This window comes from Gigantopelta aegis, chromosome 4 (assembly GCF_016097555.1).
Source record: "Gigantopelta aegis isolate Gae_Host chromosome 4, Gae_host_genome, whole genome shotgun sequence".
Classification (NCBI taxonomy): domain Eukaryota; kingdom Metazoa; phylum Mollusca; class Gastropoda; order Neomphalida; family Peltospiridae; genus Gigantopelta; species Gigantopelta aegis.
In genome coordinates this window covers 106,038,770-106,055,909 of record NC_054702.1, presented here as the reverse complement: position 1 = coordinate 106,055,909, position 17,140 = coordinate 106,038,770, and the positions used below count along the sequence as shown (strand labels likewise).

At 37.9% G+C, this 17,140-nt stretch overlaps 1 protein-coding gene across 2 annotated transcripts in view; it reads right to left on the bottom strand.

Annotated features, from left to right (window-relative positions):
• Window positions 1-3,092: 3,092 nt before the first annotated feature.
• LOC121371671 (baculoviral IAP repeat-containing protein 6-like) overlaps window positions 3,093-17,140 on the bottom strand; it is a 79,112-nt gene continuing 65,064 nt past the window's right edge. For both annotated transcript variants that reach the window (XM_041497735.1, XM_041497736.1), the window contains exons 46-59: window positions 16,151-16,309; window positions 15,489-15,742; window positions 14,248-14,458; window positions 13,259-13,473; window positions 12,718-12,909; window positions 11,866-12,224; window positions 11,092-11,225; window positions 10,645-10,749; window positions 9,862-10,076; window positions 8,754-8,915; window positions 8,248-8,325; window positions 7,273-7,461; window positions 6,631-6,765; window positions 3,093-5,928 (exon numbers count right to left, since the gene is read on the bottom strand). In XM_041497735.1, the coding sequence (XP_041353669.1) occupies window positions 5,701-5,928; window positions 6,631-6,765; window positions 7,273-7,461; window positions 8,248-8,325; window positions 8,754-8,915; window positions 9,862-10,076; window positions 10,645-10,749; window positions 11,092-11,225; window positions 11,866-12,224; window positions 12,718-12,909; window positions 13,259-13,473; window positions 14,248-14,458; window positions 15,489-15,742; window positions 16,151-16,309 (2,636 nt within the window). In that variant the 3' untranslated portion in view covers window positions 3,093-5,700. The remainder of the gene's footprint in view (window positions 5,929-6,630; window positions 6,766-7,272; window positions 7,462-8,247; window positions 8,326-8,753; window positions 8,916-9,861; window positions 10,077-10,644; window positions 10,750-11,091; window positions 11,226-11,865; window positions 12,225-12,717; window positions 12,910-13,258; window positions 13,474-14,247; window positions 14,459-15,488; window positions 15,743-16,150; window positions 16,310-17,140) is intronic.

Below are 17,140 nucleotides of genomic sequence, written 5' to 3'. Positions count from 1 at the left end.
AATCGAGAGGTCTGGACCTGGGTGTGGAGGAGGAATCAGAGGTCTGGACCTGGGTATGAAGGAGGAATCGAGAGGTCTGGACCTGGGTGTGGAGGAGGAATCAGAGGTCTGGACCTGGGTGTGGAGGAGGAATCAGAGGTCTGGACCTGGGTGTGGAGGAGGAATCAGAGGTCTGGACCTGGGTGTGAAGGAGGAATCGAGAGGTCTGGACCTGGGTATGAAGGAGGAATCGAGAGGTCTGGACCTGGGTGTGGAGGAGGAATCAGAGGTCTGGACCTGGGTGTGAAGGAGGAATCGAGAGGTCTGGACCTGGGTATGAAGGAGGAATCGAGAGGTCTGGACCTGGGTGTGGAGGAGGAATCAGAGGTCTGGACCTGGGTGTGGAGGAGGAATCAGAGGTCTGGACCTGGGTGTGAAGGAGGAATCGAGAGGTCTGGACCTGGGTATGAAGGAGGAATCGAGAGGTCTGGACCTGGGTGTGGAGGAGGAATCAGAGGTCTGGACCTGGGTGTGGAGGAGGAATCAGAGGTCTGGACCTGGGTGTGGAGGAGGAATCGAGAGGTCTGGACCTGGGTGTGGAGGAGGAATCAGAGGTCTGGACCTGGGTGTGGAGGAGGAATCAGAGGTCTGGACCTGGGTGTGGAGGAGGAATCAGAGGTCTGGACCTGGGTGTGGAGGAGGAATCAGAGGTCTGGACCTGGGTGTGGAGGAGGAATCGAGAGGTCTGGACCTGGGTGTGGAGGAGGAATCAGAGGTCTGGACCCGGTGTGGAGGAGGAATCAGAGGTCTGGACCTGGGTGTGGAGGAGGAATCGAGAGGTCTGGACCTGGGTGTGGAGGAGGAATCAGAGGTCTGGACCTGGGTGTGGAGGAGGAATCGAGAGGTCTGGACCTGGGTATGAAGGAGGAATCGAGAGGTCTGGACCTGGGTGTGGAGGAGGAATCAGAGGTCTGGACCTGGGTGTGGAGGAGGAATCAGAGGTCTGGACCTGGGTGTGAAGGAGGAATCGAGAGGTCTGGACCTGGGTGTGGAGGAGGAATCGAGAGGTCTGGACCTGGGTGTGGAGGAGGAATCGAGAGGTCTGGACCTGGGTGTGGAGGAGGAATCGAGAGGTCTGGACCTGGGTATGAAGGAGGAATCGAGAGGTCTGGACCTGGGTGTGGAGGAGGAATCAAAGAGGTCTGGACCTGGGTGTGGAGGAGGAATCAAAGAGGTCTGGACCTGGGTGTGGAGGAGGAATCGAGAGGTCTGGAGCTGGGTGTGGAGGAGGAATCAAAGAGGTCTGGACCTGGGTGTGGAGGAGGAATCAGAGGTCTGGACCTGGGTGTGGAGGAGGAATCAAAGAGGTCTGGAGCTGGGTGTGGAGGAGGAATCAGAGGTCTGGACCTGGGTGTGGAGGAGGAATCGAGAGGTCTGGACCTGGGTGTGGAGGAGGAATCGAGAGGTCTGGACCTGGGTGTGGAGGAGGAATCGAGAGGTCTGGAGCTGGGTGTGGAGGAGGAATCAGAGGTCTGGACCTGGGTGTGGAGGAGGAATCAAAGAGGTCTGGAGCTGGGTGTGGAGGAGGAATCGAGAGGTCTGGACCTGGGTGTGGAGGAGGAATCAGAGGTCTGGACCTGGGTGTGGAGGAGGAATCAGAGGTCTGGACCTGGGTGTGGAGGAGGAATCGAGAGGTCTGGACCTGGGTGTGGAGGAGGAATCAAAGAGGTCTGGAGCTGGGTGTGGAGGAGGAATCGAGAGGTCTGGACCTGGGTGTGGAGGAGGAATCAGAGGTCTGGACCTGGGTGTGGAGGAGGAATCAGAGGTCTGGACCTGGGTGTGGAGGAGGAATCAGAGGTCTGGACCTGGGTGTGGAGGAGGAATCGAGAGGTCTGGACCTGGGTGTGGAGGAGGAATCAGAGGTCTGGACCTGGGTGTGGAGGAGGAATCAGAGGTCTGGACCTGGGTGTGGAGGAGGAATCAGAGGTCTGGACCTGGGTGTGGAGGAGGAATCAAAGAGGTCTGGACCTGGGTGTGGAGGAGGAATCAGAGGTCTGGACCTGGGTGTGGAGGAGGAATCAAAGAGGTCTGGACCTGGGTGTGGAGGAGGAATCGGAGATCTAGACCTGGCTCGTTATATTTTTTTTATTTAAAAAACCTAAATATTAATAGCATGCAATATGGGACACTCTTTAGCTTAAAAATAGTTTTAATGATCATCAGTTATGGTTCAAGACTAGGTGAAGTAAAATTTGAAATGTTCCTTACAACAATGTATTTTGAGTAAACAGAAAAGATCCTTGCCAATCTCAAGAAGCCAATAGCTACAGATTAGTGTATTACACATTCTTTTGAAACGAGTGGTGTTTTTGCTGAATATCATTTCTTTCATAATTTTCTATTATGACTAATAAAGGCTGGCTTATTTTTAAAGGGACATTCCTGAGTTTGCTTCAATTTTTAAGATGTTATCGACCAACAGACTTCTTTTAACGATTGTAATTACATATCAAATATATTTTCTACATAACATATTGGTGGCTGTATATTAAATGTGTTTCTGATCGTTCTATGTGTACTATGTTAAATTTCATTTTATTTCCTTAAATATCTTTCCTTTTTTTTTGTACATATGAAATTATTTATTTTAAGACAAAATCCGGTTTGGGCTTCTTACAAATATTAAGACAGCCAGAAACAATGAATATACAGACACCGATATTCTAAAAATAATTTTTAAAAAAATATGAAAGTTTAATTGTAGAAATATTTTATTAATCAAAAAACATCTTACAGTGCAACAAACTCAGGAATGTCCCTTTAATCTCTAGTATATACCGGATTCCATAAGCAGGACCATGGAAGGAATGTTTTATTTAACAATGCACTCAACACATTTTATTTTAGGGTTATATGGCATCAGACATATGGTTTAGGACCACACAGATATGGAGAGGAAACCTATGTAGCCACTTCATGGGCTACTCTTTTTGATTAGCAGCAAGGGATCTTTTATATGCACCATTCCACAGACAGGATAGTACATATCACAGCAATCAGGACCATGGCTTCAATATCTACTCACGAAGAAACAAAGCAGGCAAACACGAATGAAATGTGATTAGTTGTTTTTAATTTTCATTTAGCACATTTGAAGTATATTAGTCTGTACACTTTACAGTATTTGCTGAAGAAAATTTATATATAAACGGAACTATTGCCATGTTATGTACATAAATTCACTCATGAACACACACCCAACACACCCAACATCTTAACATAGTTAACAGCTAACTCTTCTTCAAATGGACATTTAAAAACAAAAAAACAAATACTACTGACAACAATCTCTAACATTCAACCAGTCTGATGAATGTTTAAAACAAATTCTAAAACACATCAAAAACAGTATTTGTCCATACAAAAACCTCAATCCAAGGATAAAGAATATAAATATAACATAGTGGGGGCATATCTTTCGACTGTTATGTATTATGTCATAATGTGACAAACGTTTCATAATTTATTAATGGAAAGAAACTGGTCAATGACACATTATGCAGACAATACTTTAATTCTAATTAGACTGGATAATCACTGCATACATCACTAATAATAAACCACACAATTTTCTAACAATGTTTTAGTTGATCTTGGAACAAAAATATTCAATTAAAATGGGATCAACTGACCAATATGTTGAGTTCAGATGCTTAATTATCGTAAAATACATGTATATTTATTCCTCCATGAAAAAGCAACCTACTGTATTATGGAAATAAAAAGTAAAATGAGCATTTATTTCGGCTGGTGACCTAGAGCCGAGACCAAAAACTTTCAATTCGAGTCGACAGTGTAAGAGGAAGAACATTTTATATATGTGAGAAATGTTAATCTGTTATAACACCAACTATACAAGATGAAAGGCAAATTGATGATTTACACCATTAACACATGTATATTTATATTAAATGGTGGTGGGGGTTTTTCTTCAAAATATATTGAATTTGTAAAAGTAATGGTTTATAATTTGTAATATGAATAAAGTTAAAATTTAATATGGTGATTAATTTTTACAGATATAATTAGTTTTTTCTTTAATTGTTCATTCAATTTGAATACAATATAGTGTAAATGTTTTTTTTTTTAAATGGATTACTTAATTGATAATGTAATGCCAAATGTTACCCATTTTCTTTATAGCATTACACTTGTTTTTTTTATAAGAACATAGTAAATTACTATGCTAAGCTAGTTTCATAAAGTTTTGGGATAAATGTGTAAAAAAAGAAGAAAAAACAGGAACCCCAAAACATAAATCTACAAATTAGAGTATACACAGAATAACTGACAACAAAGGATAAAAGTTGATAGTTCATTGGACCTGACCAGTAACGGTCCATTTGACCAATATCTTTATGTACTAACAATATAAATCATTACTGTTTATAACCTGTACTTTCTCAACCATCAAATTTGGTCTAATAAAAAACCCTAAATGGCTGCCAAACTGGGGCACAAATAACTGGATTTATATCCTCTTTTTATACTATATTCAAGTCTAGAAATACTTTACAGCCAAAATTATATTTAAAAAACAAACAAACAAAAAAGACAAAACAAACAAAACAATTAAAGATATTAATGTAATGTATTGTAAATTTGTATTAATTAAGCAAGATTTATAAAATTCAATTAGCAACCAGACTTCCCACCTTGTTCTGAGATGATTTAGGATGCACAAGACTGGTCCCAAAAGAAAAATTAATCCTACTGTTTAAAAAAACCACAAAAAACAAAAAACCCATTTTGACCTACCATTTATTCAACATGGTAGATTATGACCTAGTTAACACAAAACAATATTCATGTGTCACACAGACAATCATCATATTTCTTAGACAATATCCTTGATTAAGACAATATGCCTCAATAAAGTTCATACACACAAATATAACATTAAATATAGATAACATGGACATCCATTAGGCTGGCATAATATAAATACAGGCTGCCATTTTAAATTATCACATTCTGAATAAAATCATTATCAAGCAGAAATCCAAGCAAACGTTGCATAATGTGCATTTTCACAAAAAGAAAACTCAGTGGTAAATGGGCACCGTGAGATAACACCACATAGTATTCACACAAATTTACATCTTTATTATATTACTGTGCTTCTGGATTATTTGTTAAGAGAAAAATAAACAAATGCCACAGCAATAGTCTGAAGCTGATCAGCATTCTTTATTATTCCTCCCGAGTAGGACTACATGTATTAAACACTAGAACACAGGATACATGAAACATCGGGATTTCTTCACCGATTTGTTTAAACAATATTTCACCGTCATCTTATTTTCAAATAAAAAATAATTCAAATGACTATCAACCGCATATCAGAGTAGATACAATGAATGAATATCAAGGTTTGTTCACCAATTTGTTTAAAGATTAAATATTTGTCTTTTTTTTTCAGATAAAAATAATTCAAGTGACTATCAACTGTGTATCAAGAGTAGATACATTGAACATCAAGGTTTGTTCACCGATTTGTTTAAAGATTAAACATTTCACCGTCATTTATCTTCTGATGACCATAATTCAAGTGACTATCAACCGTGTATCAGAACAGGTAAAATTGTATAGAATCACCAAGTTGTTCAATGTTAACTAATTTCAGTTTGGCACATTCCGTGATACTGAAAAAGGCTTCAGCTAGCAGTCGGGGATGTCCTGGCTGATGCCCAGAGGGTCGAGCAGCATGGTGTTGCTGGTCACGCTGAAACCGGACGCATCCGAATCCTTGTCCGGAGTCTCCGCCTGGGCCGACTGGTCAGTGGAGTAGTGCTTGCCCTGAGGATCGATCAACTCTACGTCCTCTTCCTCAAGATTTCCTGGCGGTTTCAATTTGGCAAGCTCTTCCCGCAATTGGTTGTAGTGTCGCTGAAATACACAGAAATGCTGATCATTGCAACTGGGAAAAAATATTTGGTGAATATTTCTTTGAACAAAAATGTTCAACTTGTTACACACTTTGTTGATAAAATTCATGAGATCCTGTAGTTTACAACTTTTAATTTGAGAGGTTAATAGTTAATTAAACACATAATTGATTGCCGGTTAGCGTGAACTTAAAGTATCACACACACATATAATACGAAATATTGTGTCCTGATTTCAGGTTACAGATATGTAAAAAAGAAGAAGAAAAACAGGTGCTATAAATCAGAATAAGCCTATGAACCATTCTCAACCCATTAAACCCAATTGTAAATATTCACTTAAGATTATATTGATGCTAGTAGATGTTATAACCACAATTTAACCTTTAGGATACAGCTGACTAGATAGCTTTCCCTGACATCACAAAAACTAATACAACGTATATCTCATGCAGTGAATTTATTAAATTCAGTTTTGCACACAGCACTGGTCAGAAATAACAATATATATTCTAAAGTTCTAAACGCACCTCTTCAATATGTTTTGTATTAAAGATTAATCCAGTAGTCTAAAATTACAATGAAAAGTATTGAATGTTAATTAATACTCCAAGACATCGGCTATCTAGTATCAATACTTCCACTGCATACATAATTGTCTAATGTTAAATAACTATAAAACAAAACCTATTAGAGTGTGTACCTTGAGAGCCAGTGTACTATGAGCGATAGATCGGCCCGTTCTCTTGTCGTTGCTGTACGCCTCCATCTCAGTGATCCAGTCTTCACACTGCTTCAGTATTTCATGTCGCTTCAGCCAGAAATGATTGTGGATCACCTAAATGAACAAATGGAATCGTAGTCAAATTATCCTAACTCATAATTTGTATCAGGAACACCATCAATCGGAACTATATAACCAAACTATATAACAGAAACAATATATTTTACCTATACTAGATAGGATTGGGGTTTTTTTTGCTTTGTTTTTTTAAATGTGTTATGACTTTTTGGGAATACTAACCTAACCTCTCACTTATTGCATCCACTTCCACTACTTTTCCAGTGGGCTGGTCCCATCAGCCAATCACTGGATAAAATGTTCCACTGTATTATGTGTACCGCATTTTCTATCACGTTTATCCTTTGTTTTTATTTTTAAGTATAAAATATTGAGTAAAATGAAAAAGACATTTTGCTTTAAAATAAATTATGCTAAAAACCCAATGAGAATAAAAAATATGAACAAATCAAAATTGCATCAAATGGGGGGAGAGAGGGGGGTGGGTACAACTGGTATTAAACAAAACAAATTGTAAAGGAATTTCTTGATAAAATAACATACACTTTTGAAGCAGGACTGTGTATTTTTAAGAATCTCCAGCATGGCCCACTTGACTGTGGCCTGCCGAATGTTTGCATCGTACTCTCTCGAACTTGCTGTTCCTGACGCAGTGCCCTTTGACCTCTCGTACCCAGGCTCGTTAAAGTAAGGTTCATTAACTAGAATCAGAGACTGAATTGACACCAAAACCTGCAAGTAAAACAACAGTAAACAGTGAAAAGAAAGATGACGGCGTCAAAAGACAAGATAACTGGCCTCCATGTACTTAATAAAATAAAACAACTACTGGATACTCAACACAAAAACATGCCAAAAGGGAGAAGAAAAAGATATTTAATTACTCAGAATTTCTTCAGTTACTTAAGTTTACATAAGGATGACTTGTACACATGAAAATCAAAGGGAACCATCTGCTAATAAATTATTTTCTGATGATGATTATATGGACAAAAACTTTGTTTTGCTTAATGACACCACTAGATCACACTGATTTAGATGTCAAACATAATATAATAATTCTAACATCCAGTCTTGGAGGAAACACGCCACATGTTTTCTTTAGCAGCAAGGTGTCTTTTACAAACACGTTTTCATATACAAGATGGCACATACCAGTCATGATGTACTGGTTGGGAAAGAAAGAAAAACACAATCAGAGAATGCATCCATCATGGGGCTTCAATCCTACAACCAAAGTACCTCAGGCGAACATTCTACCAACTAAGCAAAACTCACCCACGCCCTTCCGCAAATAAAAAGGAAGACATGCTGTTATAACTTTGAAAATAGTACCTTGCTTCAGGTAAGCAAAACTCACCCATGCCCTTCCCCAAACACAAAGGAAGACATGCTGTTATCACTTTGAAAATAGTACTTGCTTCAGGTGTGGATCCAATGAGATATCAAAATTTCTCTTTTAAAAAAATGCCATTCAACACAGGAATGTTTCCCATGTAAAAGGTGAATTGTACGAACCTGTAGAAAACTTGATGTCTGTGCATTCCACTTCTCCTCTGGCCTTCCATGCCACGTGTTCAAGACACTGAGACAAACCTACAATACAAATACACACACACACATCATTTAACTGCATTTAGTGTTAAAGCATACATTTTTATCATCCATTAAGGGCTTTTGTAGGAGGTATCGCTGTGTAGGTTTCAGCGCTAAACGTATCATTCAGTGACATAACGCCAGTGTCGTTCTGCTAGTAGTAGTTAACGAGTCTACCGCTGCCAATTATAGTGACATACAACCCACATTACTGACATTGTTTACAACTGTCACAAATGAATAGAATGATAATGGACAATAAAAAGAATACCCTCGGCAAGCCTTGGATTTCATACTTTATCAACTCGTGCTGATAAATTATGATATCACAACACTCAGGGAGTATCCTCTATCTCTTTTAAAAAGAAAAATATCTATCTGTTAACACAAATAAAACTATGGCATCAACTCGAGTTAATTCTGCTTACTTTGCCATCATTGTAAAGATTGGGATTGAAGCGAATCGTGTGATTTCCCGTAGTTTCCAGGTTTATGTAGGGTGGAGAGTTTGGATAGTCTTGAGGGAAGTACACGTCAAACTCAAAACAGCCATTTGCATATGGAGTATCAGATGGTCCTGTGATAAGAACCTGAAAAAAAACAAAACAAAAATACTTGACAGAGTGATACATACTTAAAGTATATGAACATGTTTGTGGTATTAACAAGCTTGTCAAATAAGCAGAAAACTGATATCAAGAATGCACTTTTTATACGAAACAGTTCTGACTATATTACAGATGAATCACATCACTTTGGGAGGTACTAACTTTGGATATATAGCCTCTTACTTTTAAAACATAATGAATGTCATGTATTAACATTTCCCCCCCCAAAAAATAAAATCAATGTAAAAAAACAAATCTATATCACATAAAACAAATTTTAGTTCGCAACAATGGAAAAATAAGAACAAGATTTCAAATGTAATGAAAAGACAAGAGATAAAAGTTTTCAAGCTTTATTCGTAATTCTGGATTTTTAATTGTCTGTATAGTGCCTCTGTTTTTTTGTTGTTTGTATATAAACTTTTCCATATTCACCATCTAAAACTTAGTATGATGCTTTACACACGTTCTGAATGGGGGTGGCTATGTTAACACCTTTGTTCAAGCCTAATCCTAGAACAAATCTTAAAACCACTAATATTAAAATGTTCATAATTTGTTTTCATAATCATCTTTTATCTCAAACGAAATGAAAACAGAAGAAGTTTTGTTTAACAACACCACTAGAGCACATTGATTTATTAATCATTGGCCATTGGATGTCAAACATTTGATAATATTTTGATACCGTCTTAGTGAGAAAACCTGCTACATTTCTCAATTAATAGCAAGGGATCTTTTATATGCACCATCCCACAGACAGGATAGCACATACCATGGCCTTTGATATACCAGTTGTGGCGCACTGGCTGGAACCAGAAATAGTCCGACAGGGATTGATCCTAGACCGAAGGCACATCAGGCGTGCGTTTTACCACTGGGCTACGTCCCACCTCCAAAGGAACTAAAAAGAAAGAAGTGGAGTTACCTTCATGATGTCGAGGCGCTCTTCGTCGCACCGCACGAAGACACTGCTGCTGGCGGAGAGGGGCAGTGACGTGGACAGCGTGACGGCCTCCTGGGCCAGACGGCGCGTGCGCGACGGTGTGCTCATCTCTCCCGCCGCCTTCACGTTCGACTCGTAGTGGTGTGGCATCACAAACTTCAAACCATTCCCTTCCTCACGCACCATTTCATACGTATCTGAGGGTCAAACAATTAGCAAAGAAATATCAGACACGAACACAATCCATTAGAAAAGATCAATACATGAAGAGTTCAGGTGCAAAACTGATAAATGCCATTTTATAAAAAAAATTACTTCTACTATCATTATTCAGTTCAAGGCGTTATATTTTGATTTTCATACTCGTTTTTTTTTTATTCTGTCCTTTATTATTTACTTTACTTATTTCAAATTAAGATCTCCCATTGTGGACTTGATGTGTTTTACATAGAAAGCATTACAAAAAAAAACTCTATGGAAGAAAATTACTCAAATGGATTTATCGGTTTTTGCATCCTGAAGTCCTCTTCACTTTTGTTTAAAAATGCTCAAAAATGTATTTCCTACATCCCATAATAAATAGAAGCCTTGCTCAATATCTAGTAAGATTAAAAATGGATTATTATATTCAAAAGCCAGAGGAAAACAAAATGGAACAAGAAATAATGTTAGGTGAAAGAATGAATGAAATTCTTAAATCAGAAAGCTGAGACAAGGTTTTCTTCTTGAAATTTGTTACTCCTTGAATAACAGCATATAACTTACCAAACTGCAGAATTTTCATAACCATGACATATTTCTCTTCTAAACTCCTCTCTATCTTAACACCATGTTTCTCTTTGCTGTGTGACAAGGTGAGGTCTGTCTCATCTACAAAACAACATATACCACTTAAAAGAAATGTTATTTATTTACTGGTGACTTTCTAACATCAAATTTCTCTAGTCAAAAAGAGAACTGCATTATTTACTTATTTTTCACAGATTTAAATAAATAATTTTCATTGCAGCTAATGGCAACTTTTGTCTATAGTCCATCCCATCCTCGTAAAAAAAACAAAAAATTGTAAATAATTTTGGTTTGGTTTGACATAAGAAGAAAAGTAAAAGTTTTACAAACATACTAGCCTATAATTTATTTTTATTTACTTTTCCAAATATCTGTTAAAGAGTTATACTGGTAAAGAGTGCACTGATAAAGAGTGAAACGTACCCAGTGATTCTCTAAGGCGATCTGTTGCAGTCTTCACGATCCTGGCCGTTTCTTGTATGTCAGGAATTAACAGTGCCAAACCTTCACTCTCTTCTTCATCAACTTTGGTTGACCCATTCTTGCCTTTATTGGACCTGAAATAAACATGTCAATAGATGTACATATAAAAGATAATTATTAAAAAGAAAACATCATATCCATTATGTACTGTCTGTCCAAATTTTATTGGTTTCAATATTATTCCATAATTGCAATTGTATAAATAAGAACGATCATAATCCTAATGGGTTTTTTTCAACATATTAAGGAATATTTGTTCAACAACACCTCGACACATTTTTAAACTATGGTTATTTGATGTCGACACTTGGTCAAGAGAGAGGAAACATGCTGTAGCATGTAGGCTACTCCAACTGAATAAGCAGTAAGGATTTTTTAATATGCACTGTCCCAGACAGGTGAGCACATACCACTGCCTTTGATGGGCCTATAGTGTGGTACTGGTTGTGACAGGAAAAAAGCCAAGTCCATTTCCACTGAGGGCAATAAATCCTACGGTACATCACATCTCAGACTACCAATAACTACAACTTTGACAATTAGCAGTTTTCTCCATTATATGATCCTAAAACTTCAAAAGATACAAACATATGCAGTTCCATTATTAAATGCTTAACTGTTTTTTAATATAACATAACCATCTATAATGATATAACTGCAATTAATATCCATGACTTGCTACAACAATACATCTTCTAGTTTGTTTCCACTCACTTGAGGCGACTAGCATACGTATCCACGCATCCCTTCATCTTTTCTAGCAGGACCTCTATTGCTGTTGCAGTGTCTGGACTGCCATCACGATCCAGCGTTCTTAACAGTGGTACTAGTGACCGGCACACAGCCAGCCCCCGCAGTAGTTCTAGCAGTGACCGGTAGAGTGGAACGTGGCGAGCCATGTCGAGAACGGAGTCGTTACGAAGGTAAGACGAGATGGCCGGAACGAGACATGACTGGCCCAGCAGGTTGGGCATCACCTCTGGTATCTGGGTGTTTTCAGCAGGAGCCAGGTAGTCCTTCTTGTCAAACCCCTCGGGAACCTGGCCGCTTGGGTTGATGTAGCTGCCCAAAACCTGTTAAAATTGTTGCGATAATTGTTATTAGTGCATTAAAAAACAAGATATTTTTCATTTGTTTCAATAGGTATTTTTTAACAAAACTAATTACTAATAGTCAGTAATAATTAGTTTTAAAGCTGCAATCTAGCCTCCCCAACTTATCACATTGTAATTTAATGCAAAATACAATCACAAATACAGTTTTAACAAATATGACATTGTGCTTTCTCTATCAAGAGACTACACCAAAGGAATATACAAGTCTCATTATCACTTTTGAAACAGGACTTGTTCAATGCTTTTTATCACCAATAGAGTATTTTTATGTCTCCCAGAGTGAAAGTGCAGTCAACATAAATCAAAGACCAACAGACACATCACTGGGAGAATATTAAACTTGGTTTATTCTTAATCCTTGAATATAAATACTACTGAAAATGACAGCTCTAAAAGAAGAACAACAAAGTGCAGTTTGAAACTGTTTGTTGTCTCTGACTGCCCCACTGACCTGTAAGAGACACGTCACGTGCTCCTCCTCACTCTTTTGTCGGATCAGAGCCTGCTCCGCATCCCAGCTCGACGTTGTAGATCCAGTTCCAAACCCCGTACCCTTGGCCCAGTAACTCTGGTTCTTCTCCTCCGTCTGGGTGCTTGTGGGCTGGCTGGTGTTCGTTTGCATCGCAGAGAGGATCACGTTAGTCTGAAATCACACACATCAATTCTATCATTCAATCATTACAAATTAAGAGATCTTTTCTGGTTTATTTACTTCACATTTACGCAATATGAATCAACATGGAATAAAATGCATACAAAATAAAAATTACATACACTTATTCTTAAATTTAATCTTTGAGAAAAGATTTTTACTACAGATTACAAAAATATATTTTCTGCAAAACATTTTTGTTTTTCAATCCATTTTTTAAAATCCATTTACAATTAAGTAGTACAAAAAATAAATTAAATAAACACGAAACATTCTTCAACAGTAAAGAATAATGTAATAAAATCTTTTAATGAGACTTATTCATGAACTGTCGACATACCTCCTGCTGCAACCCACCGGATGCCACCCTGGGTGCGTGATGACTGAGGACAGAGAGACAGGCAAGGATCAGGTGAACTGTGCCAATATCCAGTGCCATGCGTCTTAACAACACACCATCATCCGTGGACAGGGGTGTGGCATCAAACAGTGACTTGAGCACTGTGAACGGCAGAGTGGGCAGCAAATTGGCTACACAAGATGTCAGGATGTGACCTTCAAGAGTGAAGTGAAAGAAATATAAATAATTATATATATACAAAAGATGCAACTGTAACATCTTCCTAACTCTGGAGACATTCCATAATTACATTATGCTCCTGGGTGGGTGTAGAAGCACAATAATGTGTTTTTAAATGCAATGGAATGAGGTTAGGATGTGTTTGTCATGTTACATAACATTTTCAAAAGAATGTTTCTTTTTCATTCCTAAAGTAAGTGTAGCCAATAATTATAGGATATTAAACAAGCTTCCATTTCATATCATGTTTATGTCCTGAGTGAAGTCACGAGCTTTAGTGAATGACAATGAAAATTATTTCACGAGGCACATAAATATAATAGGAAATTGTAGCGAGTTTAATATTCTATTTATTACCCACAATCGTTTGGTTGACAGTCCTGTAAAGTTGTAGTGCACCAATCGATGATGTCGAAGTGTTTAGTCCCACTTGACGTTCTAGTGGGACGTATTACTTTGATATGTACCATGATATTTTTAACCATATGGGTAATAATAATAATTTATGACAATACACAATGAGAGTGGGGAGTGAATTACATAATTTTAGGTGATACTAGCATTACATTATATGGGCAAATATTATGGGTTAATATGTTTGAAATAATGACTAAAATTATTTTTGCATTATAATAATATAAAAGGTTGAATATTTCACTTCAGAATGAAAAACTTAAAAATATTTTATTTATAAAGAAGTTTTTGTTACTTAATCATGTAAATCATTACTGGTACTATGCTGTACATACCTCCATCACCATCATCTGTGACACCCAGAACCAAGCGCAATAAACACTGAGCCTTCTTTCTCTCCTTCAACAACACTTCAGCGTAGCCCGGCAGCCGCAGGAACAGCCCGAACGCGATGAGCGAGTGCGGCGGTATCGACGGCATGGCTCCTGCCGCATGTCGAGCTGCTCGAGACGTGGTCTGAGCTGGCGACAACGGCTCAACGTATGGCTGGAAAATAACAATGTGCACGGTCATTGTAAACAAAGCAAGGTACACTGTAAATAATAATGTTTGTTTTGTTTAATGACACCACTAGAGCACATTCGATTTGTTAAATATTGGCTATTGGATGTCAAAACATTTTGACGTCTAGTTATAGAGAGGAAACATGCCACATTTTTTTTTTAGTAGCAAGGGATCTTTTATTTGCACCATCTCACAGGCAGGATAGCACATACTACGACCTTTGATATACCAGTCGTGGTGTACTGGTCACTGTAAATTAATACAGACTGTAAGACAAACTGAAGGTAAATGTATAGAACGAACAATAGAAGTAAGTATAATAGCTATAAAATGTGCACAAATAAATACAGAATAGGCACTTTCATTTTATCTCAAGTTTATAGTCTCAGTACAGAACAATGTACTCTGACATTAACTAGCAATGAGCATGCTAATCTGTTTTACTATACCAAAACAAGAAATGAATAACATGAGGGGGCCTAAAATAGTTTGTTTTGTTTAATGACACCACTAGAGCATTGATTAATTAATCATCGGCTACTGGATGTCAAACATTTGGTAATTATGACTCGTAGTCATCAGAGGAAACTCGCTACATTTTTCCTAATGCAGAAAGGGATCTTTTATATGCACTTTCCCACAGACAGGAAAGCACATACCACAGCCTTTATCCAGTTGTGGTGCACTGGTTGGAACAGGCAAAAATCCAATCAGCTGAATGGACAAGAGGGCATTAGAACACTTATACCTCATTCTTAGTTGTTTTTTTTGTAATAAAATTAGCTTTCAATCAGTCAGTAAAAGAGTTTAGCAAAGACGTATACTACTTATCACTGTTTGAGTCTTATTTAAAATTAACGGCCTCAAGATTGCAGTCGCAGGTAAATTACAAGCCTTAGATTAATTTAGATGTCAGTAGAACAACTCATTAAACACACTGACCAATTCAAACAAATTAAACCTAAAACTAATAAATTGACGACCAGATAATCATTATTATGTGAAAGCTCACATCATAATATTCATCGGAGGACTCCACAGTGACCCAGTCCTGACCCAGATCTGCAATGTTGTTGTTCTCGGTTGTTGCCTCTGGTGACGAGGCCTGCCTGGTGATTTCAGGGTAGAGCAGGGGGAGGTGTTCTGCGAGCAGGGCGAGGCCTCCTACACTGGCAAATACCTGTAATGCTGATGGGAAGCCGGGAGATCTCAACAACACCTCATCGGGGACATCGTTGTCCTGGCTCGCCCAGTCATCTGAGACACCTGAAACATCAGAACAGTTTGAAATAAAAAGAAAACCTTTTAAAATATGAAACAAAAACAAGACAAAATAAAACCTTTTAAAATATGAAACAAAAACAAGACAAAATATGTATGTGTATACACATGTGTGTGTTAAAGTCTTTAAGAGAAAGTCCATGTTGTTATGTAGCTCCACCTTTATTTGATCTGTACGAAGGCTTGACACTAGTCTAGATAAAATGATAGTCACTTGTTGTAAATAAGCTACTGAGATTCAACTCCACCGTAATTGATCTGTACCAAGGTATGACCCTATTCTAAATAAAAGACAGTCCTTAGTAATTAAGCTGTTGAGCTTTCACTCATGCATGATGCTATTCTAGATAAGATAGTTTTTGCTGTCAATATTGAGATGTAACTGCCTCTCACCTTGATCAGCACTAAGGTATGATGCTAGTCTGGATCTGGCTGTTTTCACCCTCAGTTCGATGGTGAACTGTAGAGCAGCTCCGGTGAAGTGTGGCGAGCCCTGCTGGTTCAGTAGGTAGATCACCTGGGACAGACTCAGTTCTCGCGGCAAAGTCTTGTCTGGAAAATATCAGTGATGGTACATGTGAAAATATGTTAGTGTCCAACATCTCTAAACACAACTGGGAAAAAAAATCACCATAATAAAACTTCAATAAACATCAGGTGCACTAGTCAGTGGAAGACATTACATGCAGCAAAACCTGAGTGAAGCATCCATCTAAAGTGGTATATGGTCCTGTGCTTATAAAATGTTTAAAATCTAGACTAACTCTTTTAATAACATGATTATAGCTCTAGCCAGTGCACCACGACTGGCATACCAAAGGCCGTAGTATGTGCTATCTTGTCTGTGGGATGGTGCATATAAAAGATCATTGCTACTAATAGAAAAACGTAGCGAGTTTCCTCTCTAACACACTATGTCAAAAATTACCAAATGTTTCACATCAAATAGCAGATGATTAATAAATCAATGTGCTTTAATGGTGTCGTTAAACAGAAAACAAACTTTTTTTAAATAACATAGCAACACATACAAACTGCACTCATGTGATATCATTAATGATGCAAGTTTAAATCCCAGTTTTATAAGGACAGGCCCATTAGGAAAAGATGTACATTTTGCTGCTTACTGAAGTTCATAGTTCTAGGTCACTTATTTAAGAGCTAACCCATGTTTATACATGCCTCTTTCCAGGGCTCATATTTTAAAAGCTATCTCAGTGCTAAAAACATTGTAAATTATGACATGTGCTGTAGTAACATCATAGCCTACGATGGTTTTACAATTTCATAGCACTAAGATAGCTTTAAAAATATGGGTCCTGGAGTCCAGGCATGTATAAGATAGTATAGTAGTGGCTGGCACAAGCTGACTGTATTCTCATG